The following is a 26,131-nucleotide window of genomic DNA, read 5'->3' as shown; positions in this document are numbered from 1 at the left end:
ATAATAGCATGGATATCAAGAGTACCTTTTTTTTTCTTTCACTTCAACAAGATAGTCGATTTTGCTAATTTTCTTAGCACTTAATAAGTATTTTTTTTTTTCGTCTAATCATCTCAACGAAATAAATATGAGCGACTGACATTTCACTGTAATTGCCACTAATGGGCACCTTGCCAACCGAAGTGTATGTTATACTCGTAATGATGTAAGTTGTCATGCTACCGAGCCATAAACATCTCTTTTCGTGACCATTATCATGATTAATAATTACGTTTTCTTTGAGCATATCGACAGTAGCGTAGATGATCATGTTGTTGTGTCGCTGCCTTTTATCACGACTGTGGGGTCTACACACAAAGTACGATACGGATATTAGTTCTGTTAGTACTGTTGTCATTTTTATTGCCATTGTTATTATTACTATTATTATAAGTAGTAGTAGTAGGGTAGTAATAGTAGTAGTAGTGGCAGTAATAGTACTACTAGTAGTAGTAGTGGGAAGCTAGTAGTAGTAGTAGTAGTAGTACGAGTAGTAGTAGTAGTAGTAGTAGTAGTAGTAGTAGTAGTAGTAGTGGTAGTAGTAATAGTAGTATCACCCTCATAGCTACTTTCTGCTGTTGTTACATAAGTACCATCAGACACCATTCCACCTTCGGTCACCGGCTGCCCAATGAACATCAGTACAACCACCGACCCCGGGCAGCCATTTGCAGTCGTTAATTGGACGGAGCCGGTGTTCACAGACAACGCGGATATGGTGGTGAATGCCTCATCGACGAGCACGCCAAACAGCGAATTCGGCATCGGACCGACAACCGTCAATTACACCGGCACGGATAGCTCCGGGAATTCAGCGACGTGTGTGTTTGTCGTCACCGTGACAGGTCTGTCCAACTTTGATATGAAAACCTTGGTTTCGTGAATACCAGTAGGATTCTGGATTTAAAACAAACAGAAACAAAAACGCGCAGTATCATGTGTTCGAATCCCGCCCACAATGTCCCTGTAGACCCTGGTGCAAAGAGAGCTCCTCCTTTAATCATTAATTCAAAGCCAACATAAATAATTTAAAAACAACGATAAATCACCTAGAGGTCTGAAGAACAACTAACCTTAATACATAATTATTATGCAGAAACATTCTTTTGTTACTTGAAGCGGTTTCATTCTATGTAATACTCTCCCTTCTGTATTATAGACTTGCCATGGAATGTTTTCTCTATTAATTTTTTCATGTAAATAACTGGTCCCTGCGTTTGCTTCACCCAGCCGTTACCTGGCAACAGAGTGTATGCACCTGCAATAGTGTTAAATTTGTACAGTGTATCATAACTTGCACAGTGAACAGGAGTCTTTCTATTTCTTTCCTTCCTGTTCTTTCTCAACATCTTCCATTATCGCTATCCCTTTCTTCTTCTTTTTTTCTAAGAATCACCTGTGTACAAACACGATTATTAATGTTTTGGTGTGTGATCTAGTTTGTTGTGTGCCGGAGTGAAGTAAGTCGATAGTTAGTTTACACCGTTCATTTATTTCGTTGTGTATCAATGAGGCCCCAAATATTACGCTCGGCTTACTGGGGATCCTTTTGTATGAGACTGGTTTATTCTCTTTTTAAATTTTTACCTCTGCTTTCTCTCGCAATGATTTCCTTACCTTTCATGCGCAAAATCAACTATGATTAATGATGAGTCATGTTTTCGAAAGTGATTCGATGATTAATTTTACTATGCAGAAACAAATGAAATGTAATGAAATCGTACTATGTTAAACGAAAAGGAATCCAGCATTTTTAACGTTCTCGTTATCACAGCACAAACAATTTTTTTTTTAATCTATTGCAGCAGTTCATGTTGTATGAGGGACAGAACCTTTTGAAGGTTTATTAGTTTAAAAACAACAATAAATCACCTCGAGGTCTGAAGAACAATAATTGAATAATCTTCAAAAGAACCTTGAAATTTGTATCTGCAGTCTTCTCTATTAAGACCATTAACCGATCTGCTATATTGACAGATAATGAAAGCCCCGAGGTTAGCGGCTGTCCAAGCGACCAGTCTGTCGACACCGATCCCGGCCAGGCTACGGCGGTTGTGATTTGGACTGAACCGATGGTCACCGATAATTTGTGGTCCTTTACTCTCACCTCCACAAACAGTTCCGGAGCCAGTTTTCCTATAGGAACCACCACTGTCACATACACGGCGGAGGACGGCTCCAACAATGTCAATTCTAATTGTTCCTTCACAATAACCGTTACAGGTAAGCATTTCATTCCTCTCGCAGTTTTATTGTACATCGACCGTCCTTCTTGACAACATTCATATTTTTATTATAACGCTAGATTTTGCTCCGCAGTAATATATATAATTACTTCGCAGTGGATTTTCTTTGGGCATTACTACCTCCTGAACTCTTTAACAGCATCCACTTTCTCCCCAAATATCATGGTCGTGGTTGCATCCGTGTGTATAGTTATGCGGAATAGTAAATCATAAGTCAGCGGTTTCAAAAGTTACCATAGTGACGATGCTATACAGGAATAGTTGTAGCCTCATCAGTGAGAAATTATGCTGGAATATCATATTACAAGTGTGCGAGGTCAATCTAAACATTTTGTACATTGATAGACAACGAAGATCCTGAGGTAAGCGGCTGTCCCAGTGACCAGTTTGTCAACACAGACCCCGGGCAAGCTACTGCAAATGTGACTTGGACTGAACCGACGGCTACCGATAATTCGGGGTCCGCTACTCTCACGTCCACTGAGAGTTCCGGCACCAATTTCCCTATCGGAATTACCAATGTCACCTACACGGCGCAGGACAGCTCCAACAACGTTAATTCTAGTTGCATCTTTACCATTACCATTACAGGTAAATCTAAGTGATTAAAGAAATTTTTATGTACGTTCAGGATTCAGCGTTTAAGTCAAAACTTGATAATAAAATGTCTATAGAGCTACATTCTGCTCTAGGCTATACTGTTGCAAATTGTGTACTTCCCCTGAGTAATGATTCATGATAATTGTACACTATCGTTTGGTGTTGGTCACAAAATTTACCACTAATAATGCGAAACAGAATTCGCCAACACTTACTCCCCTGGAGGGAGGCCATCCCTGTTAGAACGATGTCCTCGGGGCAGGCAGTTTTCTTTTGTTATATTGAAATTTCTTTGTAACCGGTCAGTAGACCTACAGTATGATGAATTTGGACCTGGACCGCTACTTCGTTGTAACAAGAAATTCGTCGTAACCGCGTGTTCGTTGTAACGGGAATGCACTGTAGTTGTAGCCTCATCAGGAAGAAATTGTGCAGGAACATCATTATTACAAGTGTGCGATGTCAATCTATGAATATTTTGTCATTAATAGATAACGAAGATCCTGAGGTTAGCGGCTGTCCCAGCGACCAGTCTGTTGACACCGATCCCGGCCAAGCTACGGCGGTTGTGAATTGGACTGAACCGATGGTCACCGATAATTTGTGGTCCTTTACTCTCACCTCCACAAACAGTTCCGGAGTCAGTTTTCCTATAGGAACCACCACTGTCACATACACGGCGGAGGACGGCTCCAACAATGTCAATTCTAATTGTTCCTTCACAATAACCGTTACAGGTAAGCATTTCATTCCTCTCGCAGTTTTATTGTACACCGACCGTCCTTCTTGATAACATTCATATTTCTATTATAGCGCTAGATTTTGCTCCGCAGTAATATAACTACTTCGCAGTGGATTTTCTTTGGGCATTACTACCTCCTGAACTCTTTAACAGCATCCACTTTCTCCCCAAATATCATGGTCGTGGTTGCATCCGTGTGTATAGTTATGCGGAATAGTAAATCATAAGTCAGCGGTTTCAAAAGTTACCATAGTGACGATGCTATACAGGAATAGTTGTAGCCACATACGTGAGAAATTATGCTGGAATACCATATTACAAGTGTGCAATGTCAATCTTAACATTTTGTACATTGATAGGCAACGAAGATCCTGAGGTAAGTGGCTGTCCCAGTGACCAGTTTGTCAACACAGACCCCGAGCAAGCTACGGCAAATGTGACTTGGACTGAACCGACGGCTACCGATAATTCGGGGTCCGCTACTCTCACGTCCACTGAGAGTTCCGACACCAATTTTCCTATCGGAATGACCAATGTCACCTACACGGCGCAGGACAGCTCCAACAACGTTAACTCTAATATTATTCTTGACAAAGTTCATATATACATGTAGCTCTAGATTTTATAAATTTTACTCTACGGTAAATATAGCATTACTTCACAGTAAATTTTCTATCGGCATTTTGAATATTACCTAAAGAAGTTCTTAACAGAACTCTCTTTCTCCCCTAATTGGAATGGGGGTGGTTGCATCAGTGTGTATTTATGAATAGTAAATCGTTACAAGTTTGCGGTGTCAAAAGTAACCACGGTGTCAATGTTATGCATCCATAGATAACGAAGCTCCGGATATTAGCGGCTGCCCCATCGACCAGTCTGTTGGCACCGATCCCGGTCAAGCTACGGCGGTTGTGACCTGGACTGAACCGACGGCCACGGACAATGCGGGCCCCGCCACTCTGGCTTCCACCCATTCCTCGGGTCAAGTCTTCGCACTGGGAACCACGCCCGTCGTATACACGGCAACAGACAGCTACAACAATTCTTACTCGGGTTGCACTTTCAACATTACTGTGACAGGTTCGTTCATTCAGATGTTTCCTGCTTCTGTGAGGACAAAGTCCTCACCATTTTCAATGCCGTTACTTATCTGAGGTATATGTAATAGAATCCACCAGTTTAATGATCAAGGTGTAACATTCTCAATGAAATAAAGTGCATGAAGAGGAAAAAAATGTTACGTGAGTTTGCGGTAAGATTTTACGAAATATGCACAAATTGGGCAAGGGTCAGTCTAGAAATACAATAGTTTTATTTCAGGGATGCAACTGTTTTTTGTTTTTGTTTTCCTTCTGGTTTTATGCCGTAAGAAGGGAAGATGCAAGTCAATAAGTAATTTTCATTTGTCTATGTATTTGTACGCGTAAAACTGACGATACTGATGATTATATTTTGCAGATGACGAAAAGCCAACATTCTCCGGATGTCCGCAAAACATCACCACCAGGACGGATCCAGGGAAAACGTCGGTCTCGCTCACCTGGAACGACCCCGTCGCGTCCGACAACGTTGGCGTGGTCGACGTGACTACGAATCGGGTCTCCGGCGAAGCCTTCGCAATAGGAACCGCTCAGGTGGTGTACGAAGCCTCGGATGCTGCGGGAAACGTCGGAGAGTGCATCTTTTACATAGTTGTCCTTGGTTCGTATCAATTCTTACTGTTCATGCTATCTTTTGCTTTGAGTATCCTTTCCTTCAGTCTGTATAAATTCAAAATAGGTATATCGTAGTGTTCATGTGTAGGCCAACTTTATATACAGTCCATAGAATAATGATGCGGAAGAACAGATTCAAATTCAAATTCAAATTCAAATTTATTTCACATGCTAAAAAGAAAACATCACGTTCACAATCAAACAGGCAGGGGAACATTATGTGTACCACATGCAGAGATGCTGATGTGATAAAATTGATATGACTTATAGGAGAATGGACGAAAGGCAGGGGATCGGTGAATAGATGCATATAGATCAATGAAAACATAATACGTGAATAGATGAACACATGGATATTGATGTATGGACATGTGGATTTTGCACCGTTGATATTCTGCAGATTGTATGTATGCGGTGCCAACTTTTCATTTACAGTAAATGTTCGTTTGAAGTAGTCACTGTCGTAGTCATGGTCACAGATCTAACTGACAAAGATTAGAAAACAAACAAACAAACAATCAAACAGGATTTATTATACACATTCTTTTTTTTTTTCTTAACGCAGACACGGAGTTACCGATTATCGGTGACTGCCCCATCGATAGGAATGTTTTTACTGACAGTGGAGTGGCTACGGCAGATGTCTTCTGGATCCCAGCCACCGCGATCGACAACTCCGGGTTGGTGACCCTAGTGGCCTCCCACGAGCCCGGGAATGCTTTTCCTATCGGCACCACCACAGTCTCGTACGAAGCCATGGACCGCTCGGGGAATATGATTTCGTCATGTAGCTTCGACGTCGTTGTCGCAGGTGAGAGTTATTCCATTCCCCATCAAAAGGGATCCTTCTTCTTCTTCTTCTTCTTCTTCTTCTTCTTCTTTTTTGGGGGGAGGGGGCGGGCTGGGGATTGCAGTATGAAGATAACATGTGAATTGCTAAAACGGTCTTTTATTAATGATGTAGCTGTCACCTTACTTTTTACTATACTCAGTGTTTGCATGTCGGCTGTTTCATGCCCAGCATCTATAAAGAATCAATATAAAAAATTGTTAATTATAGTTCATAGATTTCTTCCTCTGCACTGGTAGGTTACTCTCTTCTATTCTACATGCTACATTTGTGAAGGTTATCTGGACTTAGTTGCACTTTGAATTTTGTTCCTGTATTTTGTCCGTTTTATCTTTATTTCCCCCAAAAGACAACGAAAATCCAATCATCATAGGCTGCCCAGAGGATGAGTACGAGACGGCACTCGTCGGTTCAACTAGTGACATGGTGACGTGGACCCCGCCCACTGCTTCCGACAACTCTGGAAACGTCACGCTGACGTCATCGCACGAACCCGGAGAGACGTTCCCATTGGGTAGCACTACTGTGACGTATACTGCCGTGGATCCCGAGGGCCAGACTGCAACATGCTCCTTCGATGTCTTCGTGACAGGTAGGTTATCCTTTTCCAGTTTAACATTTGAAGAGTTTGATTTCAAAACGACTTATGTCCATTTTCGTGAATTTCATATATTGTGGTATCAAAACGGCTAAAAAAACGACGGAAGTGATAAGAAAATGAGCGATATCTTTCTTCGTAACTCTGAGAGTGTTCTTCTGTATGTAAGAAACGATGTGCTATAGGAAGTGTTTTCATTTTGAACTTAATTCAATTGAAATTGAAATTGAAAAACAACAAGAAGGAAATGGTCTTCCTTTAATGTGTTTAAAAACAACATTTAACCCATTTTGCGTCGAAATCTTCGTTTCTCGAGGTGGTTACTAAATAAGTTGTGCTCATTAAGAAATTACAATATTGATATGAATTCGTTTTGTCGGTTTGCATCCTCCATTGTGATGATGTCATTTTGCAACAATGAACTATCCTGCTTCTCATTATTTCTCTGAGGCAAAACATAATAATATTCATTTTAAAGATCATAGTCATCGCAGAATCGTAGTAAATTGATAGGGTTCATACCTGGCGGAATTGAATGTAAGCTAGACTGTGCGTATAGAACTGTCTGATACATTTTATTCTTGAAAGAAGAAAAACAAAAAGTAGCAGAAATAAAATGTAATTGAAGGTGAAAAAGAAAGAAAGAAAAGAAATCAATAGCATCCAAGAGAAAGTTAATGGACCTGTCATCACTACCCTGGTGGAAAGAACACAGTGTCCAACTATGTGTTCACAATGTGTTTACACGGCAGTGTTAAAAAGCTCGGATTTAATAATAAGCAGAGATTTCCCACTGTATAACGATCAACATGTAACGCTTGGTTCCTGATTTCAGAATGTGGTGACTCGATCTTGCTGGAATCGCTTGACGGGTACATCGAGTCGCCGGGTTACCCCGATGGGTACGCCAACAACCTGGACTGTTCCTGGGTGATAAAGACACTCCCTGGCTATACCCTCACCGTGGCCTTTACAGATGCCTGGATAGAATATCAGTACAGATGTAGCTACGACATTATACGGGTGCGTACACAGAGAGGCGTTTAAAGAAAATATGAATCTTCTTCTGTTATCTCTGATTTCGTTTATTTATTTATTTTTTTATTTTTTTTTTTGGGGGGGGGCATCCTTTATTTTTAACAAATCGAAAAGTGTCAATTAATAAGAAAAGTTGTAGTGTTAGTCAGTGCGGACCCTGACAAGAGGAAGCTATGACATTTCGAAATTCACATGTTTTCTTTTCACAGAGCAACCATATGAGTCACATTTTAAAGGGATTGTAAAGTTTTGGTTGAGATGGGGCTTAAGGGTTCTACTTTTTGTGAGATAAGGAGAAACCTCTTGTTAAATTTGAAAGAGGATGTTATTCTATGGTATTCAAAACAAAGGGATCGGATCGCTTTGTTTTACTTTATTTTTTTTGATCTCAGTCATTTCAAAACCGATTTTCATCAATCAAATATAATTTTGGATTCCTCTTAGAATTGTATGCTCTCTAACATTTCATAAGTGGTTCCTTGGTATCTCGTAAAGAAGTTAAAAGCTCAATGAAATCCTCACCGCAACCAAAACTATACAGCCCTTTTAGTATGCAAGTCAGATGAGGGGATAATGCCGAACTTTCATAATCTGCCATGTACATTCCTATTTGGGTCTTCACTAAATTTCGTATTTTACATGTTTCCGAACAGGGGACAGTACTTCCATCTCATAGATTTGCACCAATTCAACAAATGATGACTTTGTGTAGGCAAGTAGAGCATGAGGTTGTAGTTAATACATGTGTGATCATTATAATGGTTTTACAAAAATATATTCAAAGAAACCAATGGAAGTGTCGGGAGGTGCTGACGTCAGCAACTTATCCAACGGATTGAGTTACGTGGTTGCGGCCAGTATCAATGGTTCATTGTGCTTTATTATTCTAGATTGTTCTATCAATAAATTGTTTGATGAAATGAGGTAGTGTATGGGAGACTGGGAGACTCAGATTCCAATCAGAATTACACCATTCGTTGATAGTCGGGTAAATTTTTAAAATAGCATGACATTTTGATTCCTACTTGTTCATCTTTCATCAGTCTGTCACAGTTTTGAACGTTTTACTTCACGTCGTCTGGTTTATGAATCAGAATGTGGTGTAGATTTTAACTTTTAATGTTTTAAACACAATTACTCTACATTGTACTGGCTCATCATAACGCGCATTCAGACTATAGAAAAAAAGAATAAAAAAGAAACAGAAGTGAATAAATGATATTTTGAAATGATTTCACCATGACAAAGTGCGTATGATATTTCTCACGCTAGTTTTGTCTTTCTCTACTTTATCTATCAACAATAACTTATACTGACAGCTCTTCGACAGGCAAGACGCAGTTGGTGGCTACCGTTATCTTTGCGGGTTTTTCACAGACACTTCACGTCTGCGACTCGCATCTACGCAAGAGTATTTAAGGCTGGAGTTTGAAACGGACTTTTCCTTTACATATCGGGGATTCCGCGCCTACTACGTCATTAATGGTAAAATAATGTTGTTGTTTTTTTTTTCTTGTTCCTTGAATAAACACACACACACACAAATGATAAAAAACAGGTATATTCATTGAAATATCGTTTTACTTTTGGATTCGTTTTATCACAGAGAGAATCCAGTTCTTGATTACTTGCTTCAAACTACACGTAGGAGGTAGTTTTAGTGTCATTATAAGAACTTTTAAGGATATTTTACTGATTGATAGACTTTTTCGATATTGACTACTAACCAACTGTCTTATCAGAATTATTCTTTTTAACATTTGGATATTTTGCAAGAAGTATCATTCAATGATTAAATGAATTTTCCTTGTGCAATTGATTGAGTTGAATTGATAACTAGAGGGTTGATATCAAAGACGTTGCCATCGAGGACATCACAATATGCCAAATGAGATGTACTTAAAAGCACGAAAGGGAGGAGCGTGGACCACAGGCGCTCGAAACATGCGATGCATTGCTCAACACGTCGTCACTTTATTGCAAGATATCAAATAACAAAGGAATACAATCTAGTGATTCCTGCATAAAAACCGGAAAACAAATAGCATGAACAAACTGACATTTTCTTTTTTTTTTCTCCAAAAATCAATCTTTCTGCAATAGACAATGATAGAACTAACGGTATTCAGTTCTATTACTTCTCTTAATGACTGCCTAGACGATGTCCCTCCGTCGATAACGGGGTGTCCGACCGACCGCGAAGTTGTACTCGCGCCTGGCGAGCGACGGGCGGCGGTGACATGGACTCCGCCTTCCTCGTCGGATGAAACGGGGGCCGTGACTATGACGTCGAGTCACGATCCCGGGAACCTCTTCGACATCGGATCAACAAACGTCACCTACACCTCCGCAGACACAGCTGGAAATACGGCCACGTGCACCTTCACGGCTGCAGTGATTGGTAGGTCTTCGGTTAGTCCCGATTCGGGACTCTTTTTCTTTTCTTTTTTCTTTTTTTTTTTCGTTTTCCCCAATTTGCGCCCTCATTGGCAGTAAGGTGAAGCCTTTTAATAGCGACAAGTCCACGCGCATCTCGAGTCGACAAACCGCTGCCTCCCGATCGCATTCCTACAACGCCATCAACGACAAAACATTGGTTTGCTCTCTCATTATTGCACAGTATGACAGGACGAAGATAGTCCAGGCAGTGGACTATTCTTCGGTTTGTAAGTTACGTGCCTCCCCCCCCCCCCCAAAAAAAAAGAAAGGAATTAAAATGTTGGCAGGAGAGCCACCAAAGTCCGCTCCGAAGGGCAAGGCAATGAGATATAGGCCTTGCCTTGGTACACTCGACCACTGATGCTTGGAGACTCACAAAGGCCTCACGATTTAGCACAGTCCATGGTCTTACTGATCCACAATGGTAGCAATTTGAAAAAACAAACAAACAAACAAACAAACAAATATTCTAGAATATACCGTATTCCTTTATTTCGCTACTCTTGATATTATTTTTACGAGTATGTAACATTCAAAAGAAAAAGAGTCTTTGTTGCATTATACGTCATCACCGTCCTTGGCGAGAAAAGGGAACCGTGATACTCAAAGCAACAAAAAGAAAACAACAACAACAACAACAAATTGAAAATTAAGCGTAAACAAGTGATCGAAGTGTGTGTGTGTGTGTTTTTTTTTTTTACAATATATTGCACATTTAGATAACAAAGATAAATGACTGCTGTGTGTTGTTCCACATTTTTCATTGCTCGCGTGTGGATCCTGAACGGTGTTGTCAACCCTGATGATTCGTGATTGCCCAAGTAGACACAGATCTAATGACCTACTGTTCTCACCGACGTGCAAACACGAAAAGAGAAAGTCCTTGATGTGTTTTGTAAAGTCACGTATTGCCCTTCGGTTTGTATATGCTCAGAAAGTTTATGGTATGCATTGGTATGTTTCTGGTGATTTGGTTTATACTCTATGTATCTATGTATGTATCTATTCATCTCTCTTTAAGGGGAATATCTAGGCGTACCCACAATGTCACTTTGTAAGGCACGCATATTTTCAAAAGTCAAAATTAATCATAAATACCAAAATGCATGTATTTTGATACAACAGATAACGAACACCCCGTAATCCGTGGCTGCCCCGCGGACCTTTACGTCAACGATGACGGCAATGGTAACGTGACGAAAACGGTCACGTGGTCAGAACCCGCTGCATACGATAATTCTGGATACGTCAACCTTACCTCCACGTCAATGTCCGGCGATGCATTCCCCGTTGGGGGTACCACATCTGTGACGTACACGGCAGTGGACCAATCAGGAAATGAAGAATTATGTACCTTCGACGTCACAGTTTTGGCCGGTGAGCTCCTTTAAGTGTGATCTTCAGTATGCTCTCTCATACATATTATTATTTCTTGTTTTGCGCTATTATATTTGCACGTGTATCACTGTCAATATTTTTAATCTATTCCACATTTTCTTCTCATAGCAATATGTGGAAAGTAGCGCTGTTAGCTTTACGTGGCATTTTGGGCGTAGAAAAACATCTGTACCATGATGAGGTGTACATACACTTCTCTTTATCACGCTCAAGTTTGGAGTAGCTTGAAAAACAAATACCAACACTGCCGAAAACAATACAACTACGTTGATAGAGTTTACCCATTCCAAAGATTTATTTTTCGAAGTTTTATATATTTACTACAGTCAAACCTATTTAGGCTACCACTTGTTTATAGCGCCTACCTGCCGTATGCCGCCACTAATGACCCCTCCATCCCCCCCCCCGAAAAGCAACGTTAAAGACCCTGACTATAGTAGCCCCCTGTCTACAACAGCCACTTTTTTGTCTTCCATGGATTGCCGCTATAGACAGTTTTGATTGTATTTCATTTCTAGTGTTTTCCATATATATAATATCTTTAATATATTTAATATCATGTGTGTGCATCTTTGTAGCTGAAGAGGTAACCATGCTGTCGGCTGCCACTGGATCAGTTGATACACCAAACTATCCGGGCTCCTACCCGCCAAGCCTGGACTTCTTCTGGGTAATTGTAGCAGGGCCCGAAAACACCGTGGAATTCACATTCACGTTTATGGACATTGAGGGACAGACAAACTGCGAGTATGACTATGTCCGGGTATGTAAGCACAGCAAAGAGATCACCACTATCCCTTCCCCTTCTCTCTCTTCCCCTAACCCCCTTTTCTTTCTCTTTCACTCTATTTCTTTACCCTCTCCTTGTTATCCAATAAATATGTAAACATTTTACATTACATATTTCACAATGAATAAAACTACGTATTTGATGATCTGATATCATAGCCTATGACTCGTTGGGAGAAGAACGTAAGGTTATTCTTTTCAATATCAGGGAGCTTTCGATTTTGACGCGCGGACGTTTGAGACGACGCTTGCGCTGGACGTTCTCCTCTCCCCTGTGTCGTGCTGGAAAGAAGTTTTAGATTACGCTGCGACGCAGGCAAATTTATGGTGCCACGTATAAAAAATAAAATGGCGCCCCCATATGATCGGTGCATGCAGTAGTTTTCCACGTCGCAAATTGTGCGGCCGTAAGCAGTGAAAAACTCAGGCGACGCAAGCTAAAAATAAATTGACTTGACGCGCGATTCTGCACACGCTCAGAACATGTTTTTTTTTTTTGTGTGTGTGTGTGTGTTTTTTTTCCCCTCTGATTAAGTCTCCGTCGCGAAAATCTAAAGCTCCCTAATAATAAATACGACGCAGCGTCCCAGGTTGAACAATAAAAACAGCTGTCTTGCGCAAGTGCAGAACATTTTTTTTTTTTGGCCTAATTAGCATCGTCTAAGCATTTGCGTCCCACATCTAAAGCTCGCTGTTAAAATGAGATGCGTATAGACCTCCATTCAAGCAGAATAGAAGGATGCTACAAGTTCTCAGAAAATGATCCCCTACAACTCCCTGTTGGTTTTTACAAAACAGTTCTCGTGTTTATTGGTTAACAGATCGTTTGTTTGTTTGTTTGTTTTTAATGCGGCATGATCATTGCGTCTACGTCGAAACCGACAACGTAAAATCATTGACCTCAAACATAGTGATCCCTGCTGTATTGAATTTATAAATAAATAACATAGATAACTAACTTTTGTCGGTGCCTGGATAAATAAAGCTGAACTCCACCCTACACACAAACATAAGTATAATACGGGGCCTACACCTTATGCTGTGTGTTTCTGTGTTTAAACTTATGTGCATGTGTCTGTATGATTTTTTAATCTATCCTTCTTTGGTCAGAAATAATATATTCTTTCAACGTTTTCAACTTCAACAGATTATTGATGGTCCCAATACAACGAACAGCATTTTGGTCACTCTATGCAATACCAACTACCTCTCAGAGGGGTCCGTCTACACCACCACGCAGGATTACATGAGGATCGAATTTCACTCTGATTCAGACATACAGGGCACTGGGTTCAGTGGATTTTATTCCATTATAGGTAAATCACATGCTGTATTCACATTCAGTCCGTCTATCTCTTACTGGAAAGAACGCAGTGCCCCATAGTGTGTTCACTGTGTTTTCACAGTGTCTTCACAAAGTCGACTATGTGAAAACGCTCGAATTCAACAGTGTGGAGATGATTTCACACTGTGATGTGCTTTTCCCAATGGCCCGAATTCCGCCGATTTATTACGCCTCTTATGCAAATCAGGCCCTCGTGACGTAAAATGACGCGATTTATTCCCCGGAATCTATTCTCAAAGGTGGAATAACTTATTCCCCGGAATAACTATTCCGCGGAATAGTTATTCCAGCTTTGAGAATTCGGGCCAGAGTGTTTACATAGTATTGCTTTGTTTCACACTGTGATTTGATGACTCACATTGTGTTCACACTGTTAAAAGCTCAAATTTGACAGTGTGAAGAGATTTAACACTGTGTTCACACTGTGTTTCACACACTGTTATTCTATCCAGCAGGGACGCGCCATAAGTTGACTAGAAATCACATCATATTCCGAGGTATGATGGTAGTGGCACATTAGGGTGGGGTAGGGTTAGGGTTGCCCTCCGGGTACATTCGCTGCCCTCCGGCAACGAATAGTGCAGACCTGCTGGAATAGAATTACCAGCCAGCTAGTATTATGTACATCCGAGTTCAGGCTAATCGGTAATATTCGACCCCAATCGACATGATCGAGACTATTAGGTTATGCATGGTGTGCGTACAAGATGTATTAACGTGGAGATCGGTGAGAAAGCTGTACACAATAAATTCGTTACGGGGAGTCCTGAATATATCCACATACTTATGGTCAGCCTTCCCATTGCATGGTATCTCAAAGCTACAGAGTCTTACAAAGTTTCAGAAAAAAAAAATTGACCGAATAGTAATGCTGATCGGAATATTATTGTCACTTTCATTATAATGCGTGAAATGACGATGTCGTTGTGGAATGAGAAATGACAATAGTAAGGGAAATTAATTTAATAATGATGAAAATAGTTTTGATAATTGTTATCATTATGATTGATACAGTAGCTTACAATTTCACTTGAATTATTTTAACCGTTACAGATATTGTTCTAATTGTCATTCTTGTGATACTATTAGAGGGATTGTACAGTATTGGTTGGGATGGGGATTGGGCTTTCAACTTTTTGTGAGATTCCAGGAAACCACTCATGAAATAATACAGAGCATACTATTATAAGAGGAATTCAAGATTTATTTGATAAAAATCGGTTTTTGAATGGCTGAGACATTAAAAAAAAAACAACAACAAACAAAGTAAAACTTCAGTCATTTCAAAGCCAATTTTCATGAAATAAACCTTGAATCCCTCTTGAAATCGCATGCTCTTACACATTTTATAAGAGGTTTCTCATTATCTTGCCAAATAATGCTAGAAACTTGAAATTAGGTCTCAACCAAACTATACGATCCCTTTAACATTTTTATCATCCCTACCATATTAATCCTTATTGATTACGAGTCCAATATCTGATTTAGAATACAATTCAATTGTCGTCTTTCTTGACAGATACGACACCTCCCATCATTAACTCCTGTCCACCCGATCAAACTGCGAACACTTTCCCCGCTAAGGCTGTGCAGTCCGTCGTCTGGACTGAGCCCACGGCCTCGGACAACAGCATCGTTGTCGAATTGACGTCCACGGCCGATTCCGGCGACGCGTTCCCCATCGGCACGACGACGGTGGTATACACGGCGAGCGACCAGGGCGGGAATACGGACTCTTGTTCGTTTAACGTCACTGTCATCGGTGAGAATAGCAACCAGTGATTTTTGCTCTTAAAAGGGACATTCCGGAGTTTTGAAGTTAGTTTGAACACTCGTACAGATAGAGTATAATTTTGTAAGTACAGTGAAAATTTGATCTGAGTCAGATAAAATGAAGGAACTTATTCGACACGTTTCCCTAATATTCACAAAACAGTTCTAGCGTAATCGAACGGTCAATGTGAATATGCAAATGAGTGAGTTGATGATGTCATCCCCTTAATACTTACCAGCATATATTATCTTATGTATTAATTTATTCAGTATTTTTACCCTGGTTAGCTCCATCAGTGCTTTATACACTGTTATTCTTGAGTGCTCTGCAACAGAAGAACAAAATACAACAATAATTCAGAATACTCAATGTAACAGATCAAGAACATTCTGTTTTATTATGTACTTAGTACTTTTTCTATATATAGGTATATAAGTTCTGGTGATGGTAATTCACAAATTCATTCATTCCATAATTTCAAATATTAGGATACCCTCTGCACAATATAGGGATATCCGGAAAAAAATGTACTCTATATCACTCTATAATTGTTATAGTTTATTATGCAGAATCCTGAATTGTGTAGTTTGTTTGCTTTGTGTTGATTTTTGTTCAAATTTATTTATGCCCCAGTCTCAAATCTCAGTGTATCTGACTGATCATTATCGTGAACTTTGACAGCTAAAAAAAAAAAAAAAAGAATAAAAGCAGAAAAATATTTCAGGTTGTTTGTGTACGGTCAGTGAAAAGAAATGTGAGGTTATGGCATCAACAACTTACTCACAAAGCGTATTCATATTAACCGTTCGAGAATTGGGCTTTTGCAAAAATGGCACAGTTATGTATTGCACACACATACACCCTATCGTGATAAAATGCGAAAAGGAACATGGATGCCCCTTGATTTCTTGACAGCCCAATATCCCTGTGTTCATTAAGGGGCTGTTATTGTCTTGGTTGAGAGGGGGCATCACGTTTTGCACTTTTTTATTCAGGAGATAATATTACAGATAAAACTCTTGTAAGATGATATGACAAAGCATACAATTCGTACAGAAATTCAAAGAGGGGTTGATGAAAAATTTGTCTTGAAATTGCTGAGATATGCGGAAACAAATACATTGTAGGTCCTAATAAAATATGAGACCCATCCTTTCTTAGGACCACTTTATTTTCCTTTGTGTTGGATAGCCCAGCTATTTCTAAATCGATTTACATCAAAATTAATAAACTTTGAATTCCTCTTAAAATTGTATACTCCTTAATGTTTCGGAAGTGGATTTTAATCATCTGGTGAAAATTTAGAATCTAAATTTCCCATCTCAGCTGAAACTATACTACCCCTTTACAGACATCCATTGAACATCAAAGAACGTTTAAGAGGAGAGCTGTTCGTTAGCTTGTGTTTTAATTATCAGTCTGTCTGACCTAATCGAACAGACAATGAGAATCCGGTTCTGAACGGCTGTCCCGCTGACCAAAACCTGGAAACGGACCTTGGGAGCGCTGGGGCCGTGGCATGCTGGGCCGTCCCCACGACTTCAGATAACTCCGGTTCGGTGTCGTTGACATCGACAGCGGAGTCGGGTGCCTTTTTCCCGATTGGACGGACATTGGTGACCTACACAGCCACTGACCCCTCGGGAAATACTGCTCCCATCGTATGCAGTTTTAACATTACTGTAACAGGTACGCACTTAATTGTACTATCCTAAAGATGATTATTCGCACAATGTGTGATATTTATACACGTGTGAGTGTGTGTGTGTTTGAGTTATCCGTGTATTGTGGAGACATTTGTGTATTTTGTGTGGTTCTTCGGGGTTTTGGTTCGTGAATGCTTACTTTTTTTTTGGGGGGGGGGAGGAAGCTAGTTGAGATTTTACATATTTAGCAAAGAGACATAACTTTTGGTAGATTCTTTGCCGATAAATTTGCAGTTCTCGCTATACTTTGACAAGACTGCTTATCTAAATTCCATAATCGTGAAATTATCATTTGTTGTTGGCAGTCACTCAAAATTGTATATACACTTTCTATTGTTGAAGCGTTCGAATGAGTGTTGGATTAAGCACCCACGTGAACCCGTCTGTTCGATCTAGACAACTGGACACACATCATCCAACAGGTGGTCATGCTGTTCCCTCTTTACTTGGATGAACATAACAATCGTCCTCGTTACTACTATAAATGGGAATGGCTATTTTTATATTTTCGGTTATTTATATATATTTATTATATTATATTTATTTATATGATTTAACCTTCCTTTTTTGGTGCAAACGTTATGAAAAAAAATTCACATACTCAATTTACCTCATTTCCTTTAATTTTGTGTTTGATCTTGTTTTCCTTTTTCTCTGCAGACACGGAACCACCAACGTTCTCAAGCTGTCCAACACAGCAGACGTTCACGCCTAACCCTCCCGTCACCAGCGCCACGGTGAGCTGGTCGCCGCCGGTCGCGTCCGACAATTCGGGAATCGTCAATGTGACGTCCACTCACATTCCCGGCGCTACCTTCGAGATCGGGAATCCCGAAACAGTTACGTATACAGCCACAGATGAGGCGGGCTACACCGTGACTTGCGAGTTCGATGTCATACTCTATGGTAAGATTCGACTCGCCATGATTTTAATCCCTTCGCAGAGAGGTGTGCCTTTACAATATCCATGGAAAAGCACTCCTCACTCAATGTTACTCGCATAATAATAATAATAATAGTGATAATAATAATAATAATGATAATAATAATAATAATAATAGTGATAATAATAATAATATCAATAATAATAATAATAATAATAATGATAATAATAATAATGATAATAACAACAACAAGGCCTTACTTACTCAGGATAGCCTCTTCAGCGTTGCCACTGCTCTACCAGAGGGTCCCGCTAATTACCCTAGCATTACCAGGTACCCATTTATACACCTGGGTCGAGATGGACATAATGGGTAAAAACGTCTTGTCCAAGGACGTAAGCACTGGGCTGGTTTCGAACTCGGGTCCTCCAAAAGGGAGTCGGTAGTCTAATCCACTATGCCCTATCGCCCCCATAATGGACTACGCAACCCTCTCTCTCCCTCTCTCCCTCCCCCTCTCTCTAAGTCCTTTTCAATACCTATAATGACATATCATGTGTTTTATGTTGGCTTGCTTGCTTTATTTCTTTTTTTTTCTGCATTATTTCCGGAAAACCGTGAACAGAAATATGATAATGAAATAGCATTGATGTCAAAAATGATTCTGAGGGAATGATATATCTGAACATGTCGTAAACGTCACTCTAAAGTTCTTCCATCTGAACAACTGAACCCCTCCCCCTTCCCATCAGTGTTTCCTATGTATACGTTCTAGCAAGAGTACATGATAGTGTGCATAAGGAGTCTAATTAAATTGCATGTTACAAACGAGTACATGGTGCAGATAAATGAGAAAGTCGTTAACTAGTACCTTCAACATCTCTTCCGGATTGATGGCGTGTAGGGCTTAGAGTAATAACCAAGATTTGGTAAAGACAAGTGAGTCTTGTTCTTGCCAAGAGTTTTAATAATTCTCATTTTGCGTTAGATTGATGGAATATCTACCCTTTTCTATGTCTTGATTTCACCAAATCAATGTGTTACCGCCTATATACATTATACGATATGACATTTTGACTGTAATCTGCCTGTATTTTTTTTTTTTTTTTTTTTTTAGATTTAGTATCATATAATTATCTTTGTTATTTTGTTGAGATTACAAATACAGCCGTTTTCTTTCGCAAATCGTACTGGTCTAGTGCTCTCATGCATGTACGTACGTACCGGAATGGGATTATCTATTATACTCGGTCTTTTGTAATGTTTCCTTTTACTCAATTATTTCATATAGATTACTCACGCCTTGCAATGTTTGACGTCTTCCGATCTTTTCCATTTGCTCAAACTCACCCTACCTCATTCCCTCTTCTTCCTTAGAATGTGGTGAAGTGACCCTCAATGCGTCCAGTGGCTACTTCGAGACCATCAACTACCCAAGCGATTACCCGACCTACGCTGTGTGCTCTTGGATCATCACGGCCCCCGCGGGCGAGACCGTAACGTTGCAGTTCCCTGACTTTCTATTAGAAGGTTCAAGTACCTGCAGCTACGACAGGGTGACGGTAAGTGACTCCTCCCTACCCCTCCCCTCCATCAAAAATACAGGTACTCATCAAGTGGCGCATCCAGGGGAGATCACGCCCCCCCCCCCCCGCTTCATTTTTTTTCATGCCCCCCTTCCTTTTTTTTTTTTCTACAAAAAAAAAGAAAAAGAAAAATAATGGGGGGTGGGGGCGTCCGCGCCCTTGAATTTGTACAGCCCCCCCCCCCCCCCCTTTACGGAATTCCTGGATCTGTCCCTGCATATCGGTCCCTCCAATATACCGCCCCCCCCCCCCCCCCCCCCCCCATTTCAGGGCTGCCAAAATTGCTGAACTCCATTTCGCCTGGTTTTCACTAGTCTGGTTTCCAGACCCTTTGCCAACTGGACTCCGCGGCGACGAAGTCGCCGCCCCGCGACGAAGTCGCCGCCTTTGCCGAAGGCAAAATCAACTTAAACTATACTAGTTTTCGACGTTGAGGGCGTCAATATCATGGATAGCGAAAGAGTATGGGCAGAGGGTCTGGAAGCCAGACTAGGTTTTCACAGACCCTCTCTACACCCGGAGCTATGCTCAATGTACCGAATAATCCCAGGCGATTGAGTTAACCCGTACCCTACTGGAACCTGGTGTCCTGTGTGTTATGTCTGTGGAGATTTTGGAAATCTGTGTGGAATGGGTTAACATTCCAACCCCATATCTTAAGACGGGCGCATTATAGCCTGTAAACGTGTCCTGTGTATCATGTTTTTAGAAGAGATTTTCTTTTTAGCGTTCAAAAATGATCGCAAAACTCAAAACTCATTTTAAAAAAGAAGAAAAAAAAAGGAAATATCGTGCCATAAATGTGGTAAGTGAAAGGCCCTGGGTTAGCAACCTGAACCAGTACGTTCATTTCATGGCAAGATCTTTTTAACCCCATTGTGATTACGCTTTTTATCAAAAGCATTTTGATGATGCATCCCATTCAATTCAATTCAATTCAATTCAATTCAATTCAATTCAATTCAATTCAACTCAATTCAATTCAATTCAATTCAGTTATTTCATTCTCATTTTCTTTCCAACAAAACATAACACAAGGTAAATCAGAAAATCCATCATAAGCATATATACAGTACAGAGTGCGAAGGATAAACGATATACAAAAAATTAATAGAGTTGAATCATGTATACATACTGGAAAATATAACGTTATATTTTGAGGAGAGAGAAAAAAAAAGAGAACCGAGAGGTCCACTAAAAAGCAGTGCTTGTAGATTGTGGACCACTCAGGAATTTCTTCCAAAAACACTTACTTCACATACAATTACAAATACATTACACAAAAACGATTTAGACAAAATGGAACAAACAACAGAGGCTCAACAACATTACATGACTAAACTGATGAGATACAATTGAACGGAATGGGACAAAAACAAAATTAAAGGAAGAAAAGGAAAGGAAGAAAGAGAGCGAGAGAGAATAGAGAGAGAATGCCTACACGCTGAACAAGAGAAACGGAAGAGAGAATTGATTAGGTGCTTAGAACAGCTGGTGACTCCACGCAGCTGTGTAAAAATTATGCAAATAACATGCCGTATTTCATTGCCTGGTAATGCCGTTTTTCACTGCGTAATGATGAATTCAATAACCGATGATGACCCTTATGTTTGCTGTAACCTGTATAGGTAATGAAAATATATCTCAGCTAGAATTTAACAATTTCTTTTTTTTTTTCAAATTACGCTTAAAAATGCATAACGATTAAGAATGTTTTATTTCAAGACTTAATGAATTCCAAAATTAAGGGCCGATGTAAATAAATGTATTCTGAGCTAATAAGGTTCTCAAAAGGGGTAAGCGGAGCTCAGACCTCCTAGTAGGATAATCATGAAAAGATTGATTTCGTGGAAACATTGAATTAAAAGTATAGGGGAGAGCATTTGTGTTATAATTGAACATGAACTGGCCCAGTTGAAAAAGAAACAAATCTTTAATTTTTAAAATCTTATTTTTAATGAACAATGAATCTGAATGAGAACGTGGCGAAACCCCATAAATAATACGAAGTACTTTCTTTTGTAATAACAATAGTTATCTAATAAAGTTTGATGGACGGTAGCCCATGCTAAAATTCCGTAATTAAGATAAGGTAATATTAAAGAAAAATACAACGTTAACAAAGACGACAATGGAATGTGAAACTTAAGTTTCACTTAAGCATTATTCATGCTTAGTTGAATTTTTTTATCGTTCTTGTTGTTTCATAGCAGATTCATGGATGTTGCCTTCAATTAAACTCATTTCTCTTTTATTGCCTTTTCTCTCTCGTTCTCGTTCTTCTTCGTCTTCTCCTCCTTTAGAGATATTCGTTCTTGGGTTTTCGCCATCTTTCATGTGTCCTCACGCAAGGTCGTCGACGGCCATGAGAAGCTATGACTGTGTTTTCATTGCGTGCTATACAGGGGCCGCGGAACGGGGGGGGGGGGGGGGGGGGGCTGGGGGCTGTAGCCACCCCCCTCCCCCCCCCACACACACACACACATACACACACACTTTTGGATCGTAAAACAAAAAGAAAAGAAAAAAAAAGAAAGAAAGGGGAAAATCGGGGGAAAATCACACTACCCGATTTTCTCAAAAAAAAGTGTACTTCAGATCGCTTTATCTTGATTTTAAAAACGCAAAAGCTCCGTCGAGTGGGAGGGGGCATCCCCCTCCCACACCCTCCCCCTCTTACTCATTAGACTTTGTACATACACACAGATGATGCACACGCGGAATAAGAGCTAAATTCCGTGGTTTTGCTATTAATACTTTCCTGAAAAAAGTCCAAATTATTTCCATTAATATTTTTAGGTCTGAAAATGTAAAATCACCTTCGTGTGGGAGGAGAAATATCCCTTTTGTACACGCTCGTGTGCATGCCTTTTCTGTTTTATTGCTTAACAAACAACGTTCATAAAATTAATTGTAACAATAAATTAAAACAAGAAGTTTATTTAAATGCTACCACTTTATAGACAAATTGTTCAATAATAATCCACATCAAAATATCCTGCTATATACCTCAAACATTTACAAATGTATTTACAAATGTATTGTTCACAACGACATTCCTAGAATGGATAACACCGTTGAATCTCTTTTCGTAGAAATTTATATCCCAGGATGTAGGAATGTGTTATATGGCATAATATACAGACCTCCTAATTCAAACATTTTAGATTTTTTGACTTATCTTTCAGACCTGGTAAAAAAAAAAACAGTTTTGCGAAATAAGGATTGCTTTCTACTTGGTGACTACAATATTGATTTGCTGAAATCTGGAAATGATCATATCCCAAGCGAGTTTCTCGAAACACTTTTGTCTTCATCCTTTCTGCCACTCATTTCCAAACCGACTCGCGTCACCGATCACTCTGCTACTCTAATTGCCAACTTATTTTGCAATATCTTACCTCTTCCCGAATCTTTTGTAGTTCTTTCAGATGTGACCGATCATTTCCCAGTCATGACTCACTTATCTTTGAAAACTTTAGTCAATGACGCAAATCCTTCATCTCCTTTTCAAACGTAGAGTCTCATGTGAAAAGTTAGCCAGTTTTGATGCCGCTCTTGATAATGCTGATTGGTCACGAGTATATGAAAGTGATGATGTTAATCTGTCTTTTGATAATTCTATGGAAATATCTAATTTTCTTTTGGATATTATTCCAAAGCAAAAAAAAATTAAAATAGATTATAAAAAGACTCCTAGGTTACCATGGATTTCAAAATCAATTCTTCGTTCAATCAATAGAAAAAAATCGATTGTATTATAAATACAAAATAAAAAAAAAACTGAACGAACAAAGAAGAGATATACATCATATAAAAACACATTAGCCAGGATTTTACGTTTGGAAAAGAAAAGGTATTATTCTCAGCATCTGTTGAGATTCAAGTCTGATATTAAAAATACCTGGAAAGTTTTAAAACAGGCTATGAATATTCCGAATTAAAAGGCAGAAATTGGTGAAATAAAGTGGAATGATGAAATAATTAATGACCCTTTTGATATTGCAAATGTGTTTAATTCTTATTTTTCAAAAATAGGTGAAACGCTTGCTCATGGTATTCCGGCTACAGAACAGAGTTTTACTGAATTCTTAGACCAGTGTAACCCCAATTCTATTTTTTTTTTAACTCCAACAAATAGATATGAGATTACTGACATTGTATCCTCTTTCAAAAGCAAACGTAGTTCCGGTTATGATGATATAGATAATTGTATCCTTAAAGGAGTTGTATCATCAGTTGCAGATCCCTTGGCTCACATTTTTAATTTGTCAATTTGTAATTGTATGTTTCCTGATAAAATGAAATTGGCTAAAGTAATTCCAATATCTAAGAAAGGTAATAATCTGGATGTCAGCAATTATCGTCCAATCTCTTTATTATCTTCATTGTAGAAAGTTTTAGAAAAAATAATATACACCAGAATTATTATTTTTTTTTAATGTGCACAAAATATTCTCAAATTGTCAGTTTGGTTTTCGAGAAAGACATAGTACCATCCACGCAGTTCTTCATTTTATTGATAAAGTTGTTAATGCAACTGACAACCATTCTCATTTGATTAGTATATTCTTGGACTTCTCCAAGGCCTTCGATACAATTAATCACAATATTTTACTCCACAAGTTATCGCACTATGGAATACGCGAGTAGGCCTTGGAGTGGTTCAAGAGCTATTTAGCTAACAGAAAACAGTTTGTTTCAAGTAAAGAGAATAACTCAATTATAAGAGATGTTAAATGTGGCGTTCCACAGGGAAGTCTTTTAGGGCCGCTGTTATTCATACATGTAATATAATCATATCAATGATTTTTCCTTGGAGTGGTTCAAGAGCTATTTAGCTAACAGAAAACAGTTTGTTTCAAGTAAAGAGAATAACCCAATTATAAGAGATGTTAAATATGGCGTTCCACAAGGAAGTCTTTTAGGGCCGCTGTTATTCATACATGTAATACATGTATATATCAATGATTTTTCCTCTGTTTCAGAGTTGCTTTCTTTTATACACTTTGCTGATGATACCAGTGTTTTTCTTGCCCATAACGATATCGATGTTCATGTTCAACAAGTTAATACAGAATTGAAAAAAGTGACCAACTGGGTCAGAGCTAACAAATTATCATTGAATGTTCAAAAAACAAAATATATGCTCTTAAGTAATACTGTTGATTCTTTGAATTCAGAAATAATTCTGGATGATTGTAATTTAGAAAGTATGTCATATTTTAAATTTCTTGGTATTTTTGTAGATAGTAAACTTTCTTGGAAAATACATATTGATCATATCTGCAAAACTATTTCTCGTAACATAGGTGTTATGAACATACTGAAATTTTATATTCCTGAAAAGACATTATTAGTGTTATACTCCTCTTTAATACTCCCTTACCTTAATTATGGAATTTTAGCTTGGGGAAATACTCATCAGACGCTGCTGAATAGAGTGTTATTACTGCAAAAGAAAGCCCTCCGTATCATTTCCAATTGTCCCACAGACCCACACGTTCACATACAAATGCATTGTTTGACTGTAATAAGCTATTAAAAATCAACGAATTATTTTCATTTGATTTAGGTCAACTTAATATGTATATGTATGATAACAGTTTACTCCCACCTATCTTTGGTTCTATGTTTCAACAAAATCAATCATTCCATAATTACCCCCACCCGACTCTCTAACGAGTTTCATTTACCACTTCTTCGAACGATTCTAGCAAAGAATACACTTATTTACACTGGACCAAATTATTGGAATTCCCTGAATCATGATATAAAATCTGCTCCTTCCATATACTCATTCAAAAGGAGATTTATAAGTTTTTTTCTTTTATACAATCTTATAATAACGACTCCCAGAATCAGATTAGTTTATAGGCTTAGTTAGCTACCCGTTCGCAATATCTGCATTGCCCTTCTTTTTTATCATTGTTATTATTGCCTATCAAGCTTAAAGCTTTGTCTATAAGATCTTCTTTAATCTATACTTCACAGTTGAAGGGTTTGTTCTGCCTTCTTTTTTTCTTCTTCTCTTTCTTCCTCAAACCTCCGAGGATCGTTGTCTTTGTTGCATATTTTTGTCTATTCTGTTACCTCTTTATCACGCTATAGTCTTGTTTCCTTTCGTGTCGACAAGTCAGTTTCTTTCCCTACAAGTAGTCTTGTTGCTGTCCCAGTCTTGTCTTATGCTCATTACTCTGTTTGTTGTTTTGCGTGTAACTGTTTGTCCGTCTGTCTCTTAGTGGGCTGCCAAACTTTTTTTTTGTTTTTTTGTGACAAACTTTTTGAGCTGATTTGCTGCTGTTTTCAATTCAATTCAATTTTTGCATCGATCTTTTAATACAAGAGGGGCCCACACTCTACAAGCATTGTCTTTTTAGTT

The 26,131-nt window shown here is 39.0% G+C and overlaps 1 protein-coding gene across 1 annotated transcript in view; it reads left to right on the top strand.

The window, feature by feature from the left end:
• The first annotated feature begins 670 nt into the window (after positions 1 to 670).
• Positions 671 to 26,131, top strand: part of LOC140239700 (uncharacterized) — a 124,149-nt gene continuing 98,688 nt past the window's right edge. The window contains exons 1-18 of the mRNA XM_072319524.1: positions 671 to 884; positions 2,017 to 2,262; positions 2,631 to 2,876; positions 3,377 to 3,622; positions 3,987 to 4,195; positions 4,458 to 4,707; positions 5,086 to 5,328; positions 5,908 to 6,153; positions 6,542 to 6,784; positions 7,626 to 7,793; positions 9,987 to 10,229; positions 11,393 to 11,644; positions 12,244 to 12,428; positions 13,602 to 13,770; positions 15,319 to 15,561; positions 17,014 to 17,262; positions 17,940 to 18,185; positions 19,541 to 19,725. Of these exons, the coding sequence (XP_072175625.1) occupies positions 671 to 884; positions 2,017 to 2,262; positions 2,631 to 2,876; positions 3,377 to 3,622; positions 3,987 to 4,195; positions 4,458 to 4,707; positions 5,086 to 5,328; positions 5,908 to 6,153; positions 6,542 to 6,784; positions 7,626 to 7,793; positions 9,987 to 10,229; positions 11,393 to 11,644; positions 12,244 to 12,428; positions 13,602 to 13,770; positions 15,319 to 15,561; positions 17,014 to 17,262; positions 17,940 to 18,185; positions 19,541 to 19,725 (4,083 nt within the window). The remainder of the gene's footprint in view (positions 885 to 2,016; positions 2,263 to 2,630; positions 2,877 to 3,376; positions 3,623 to 3,986; positions 4,196 to 4,457; positions 4,708 to 5,085; positions 5,329 to 5,907; positions 6,154 to 6,541; positions 6,785 to 7,625; positions 7,794 to 9,986; positions 10,230 to 11,392; positions 11,645 to 12,243; positions 12,429 to 13,601; positions 13,771 to 15,318; positions 15,562 to 17,013; positions 17,263 to 17,939; positions 18,186 to 19,540; positions 19,726 to 26,131) is intronic.

The sequence above is a fragment of the Diadema setosum genome, chromosome 16 (assembly GCF_964275005.1).
Source record: "Diadema setosum chromosome 16, eeDiaSeto1, whole genome shotgun sequence".
NCBI lineage: Eukaryota > Metazoa > Echinodermata > Echinoidea > Diadematoida > Diadematidae > Diadema > Diadema setosum.
Note: the sequence above shows the minus strand (reverse complement) of the source record. Positions and strands in the feature narration are given on the sequence as shown.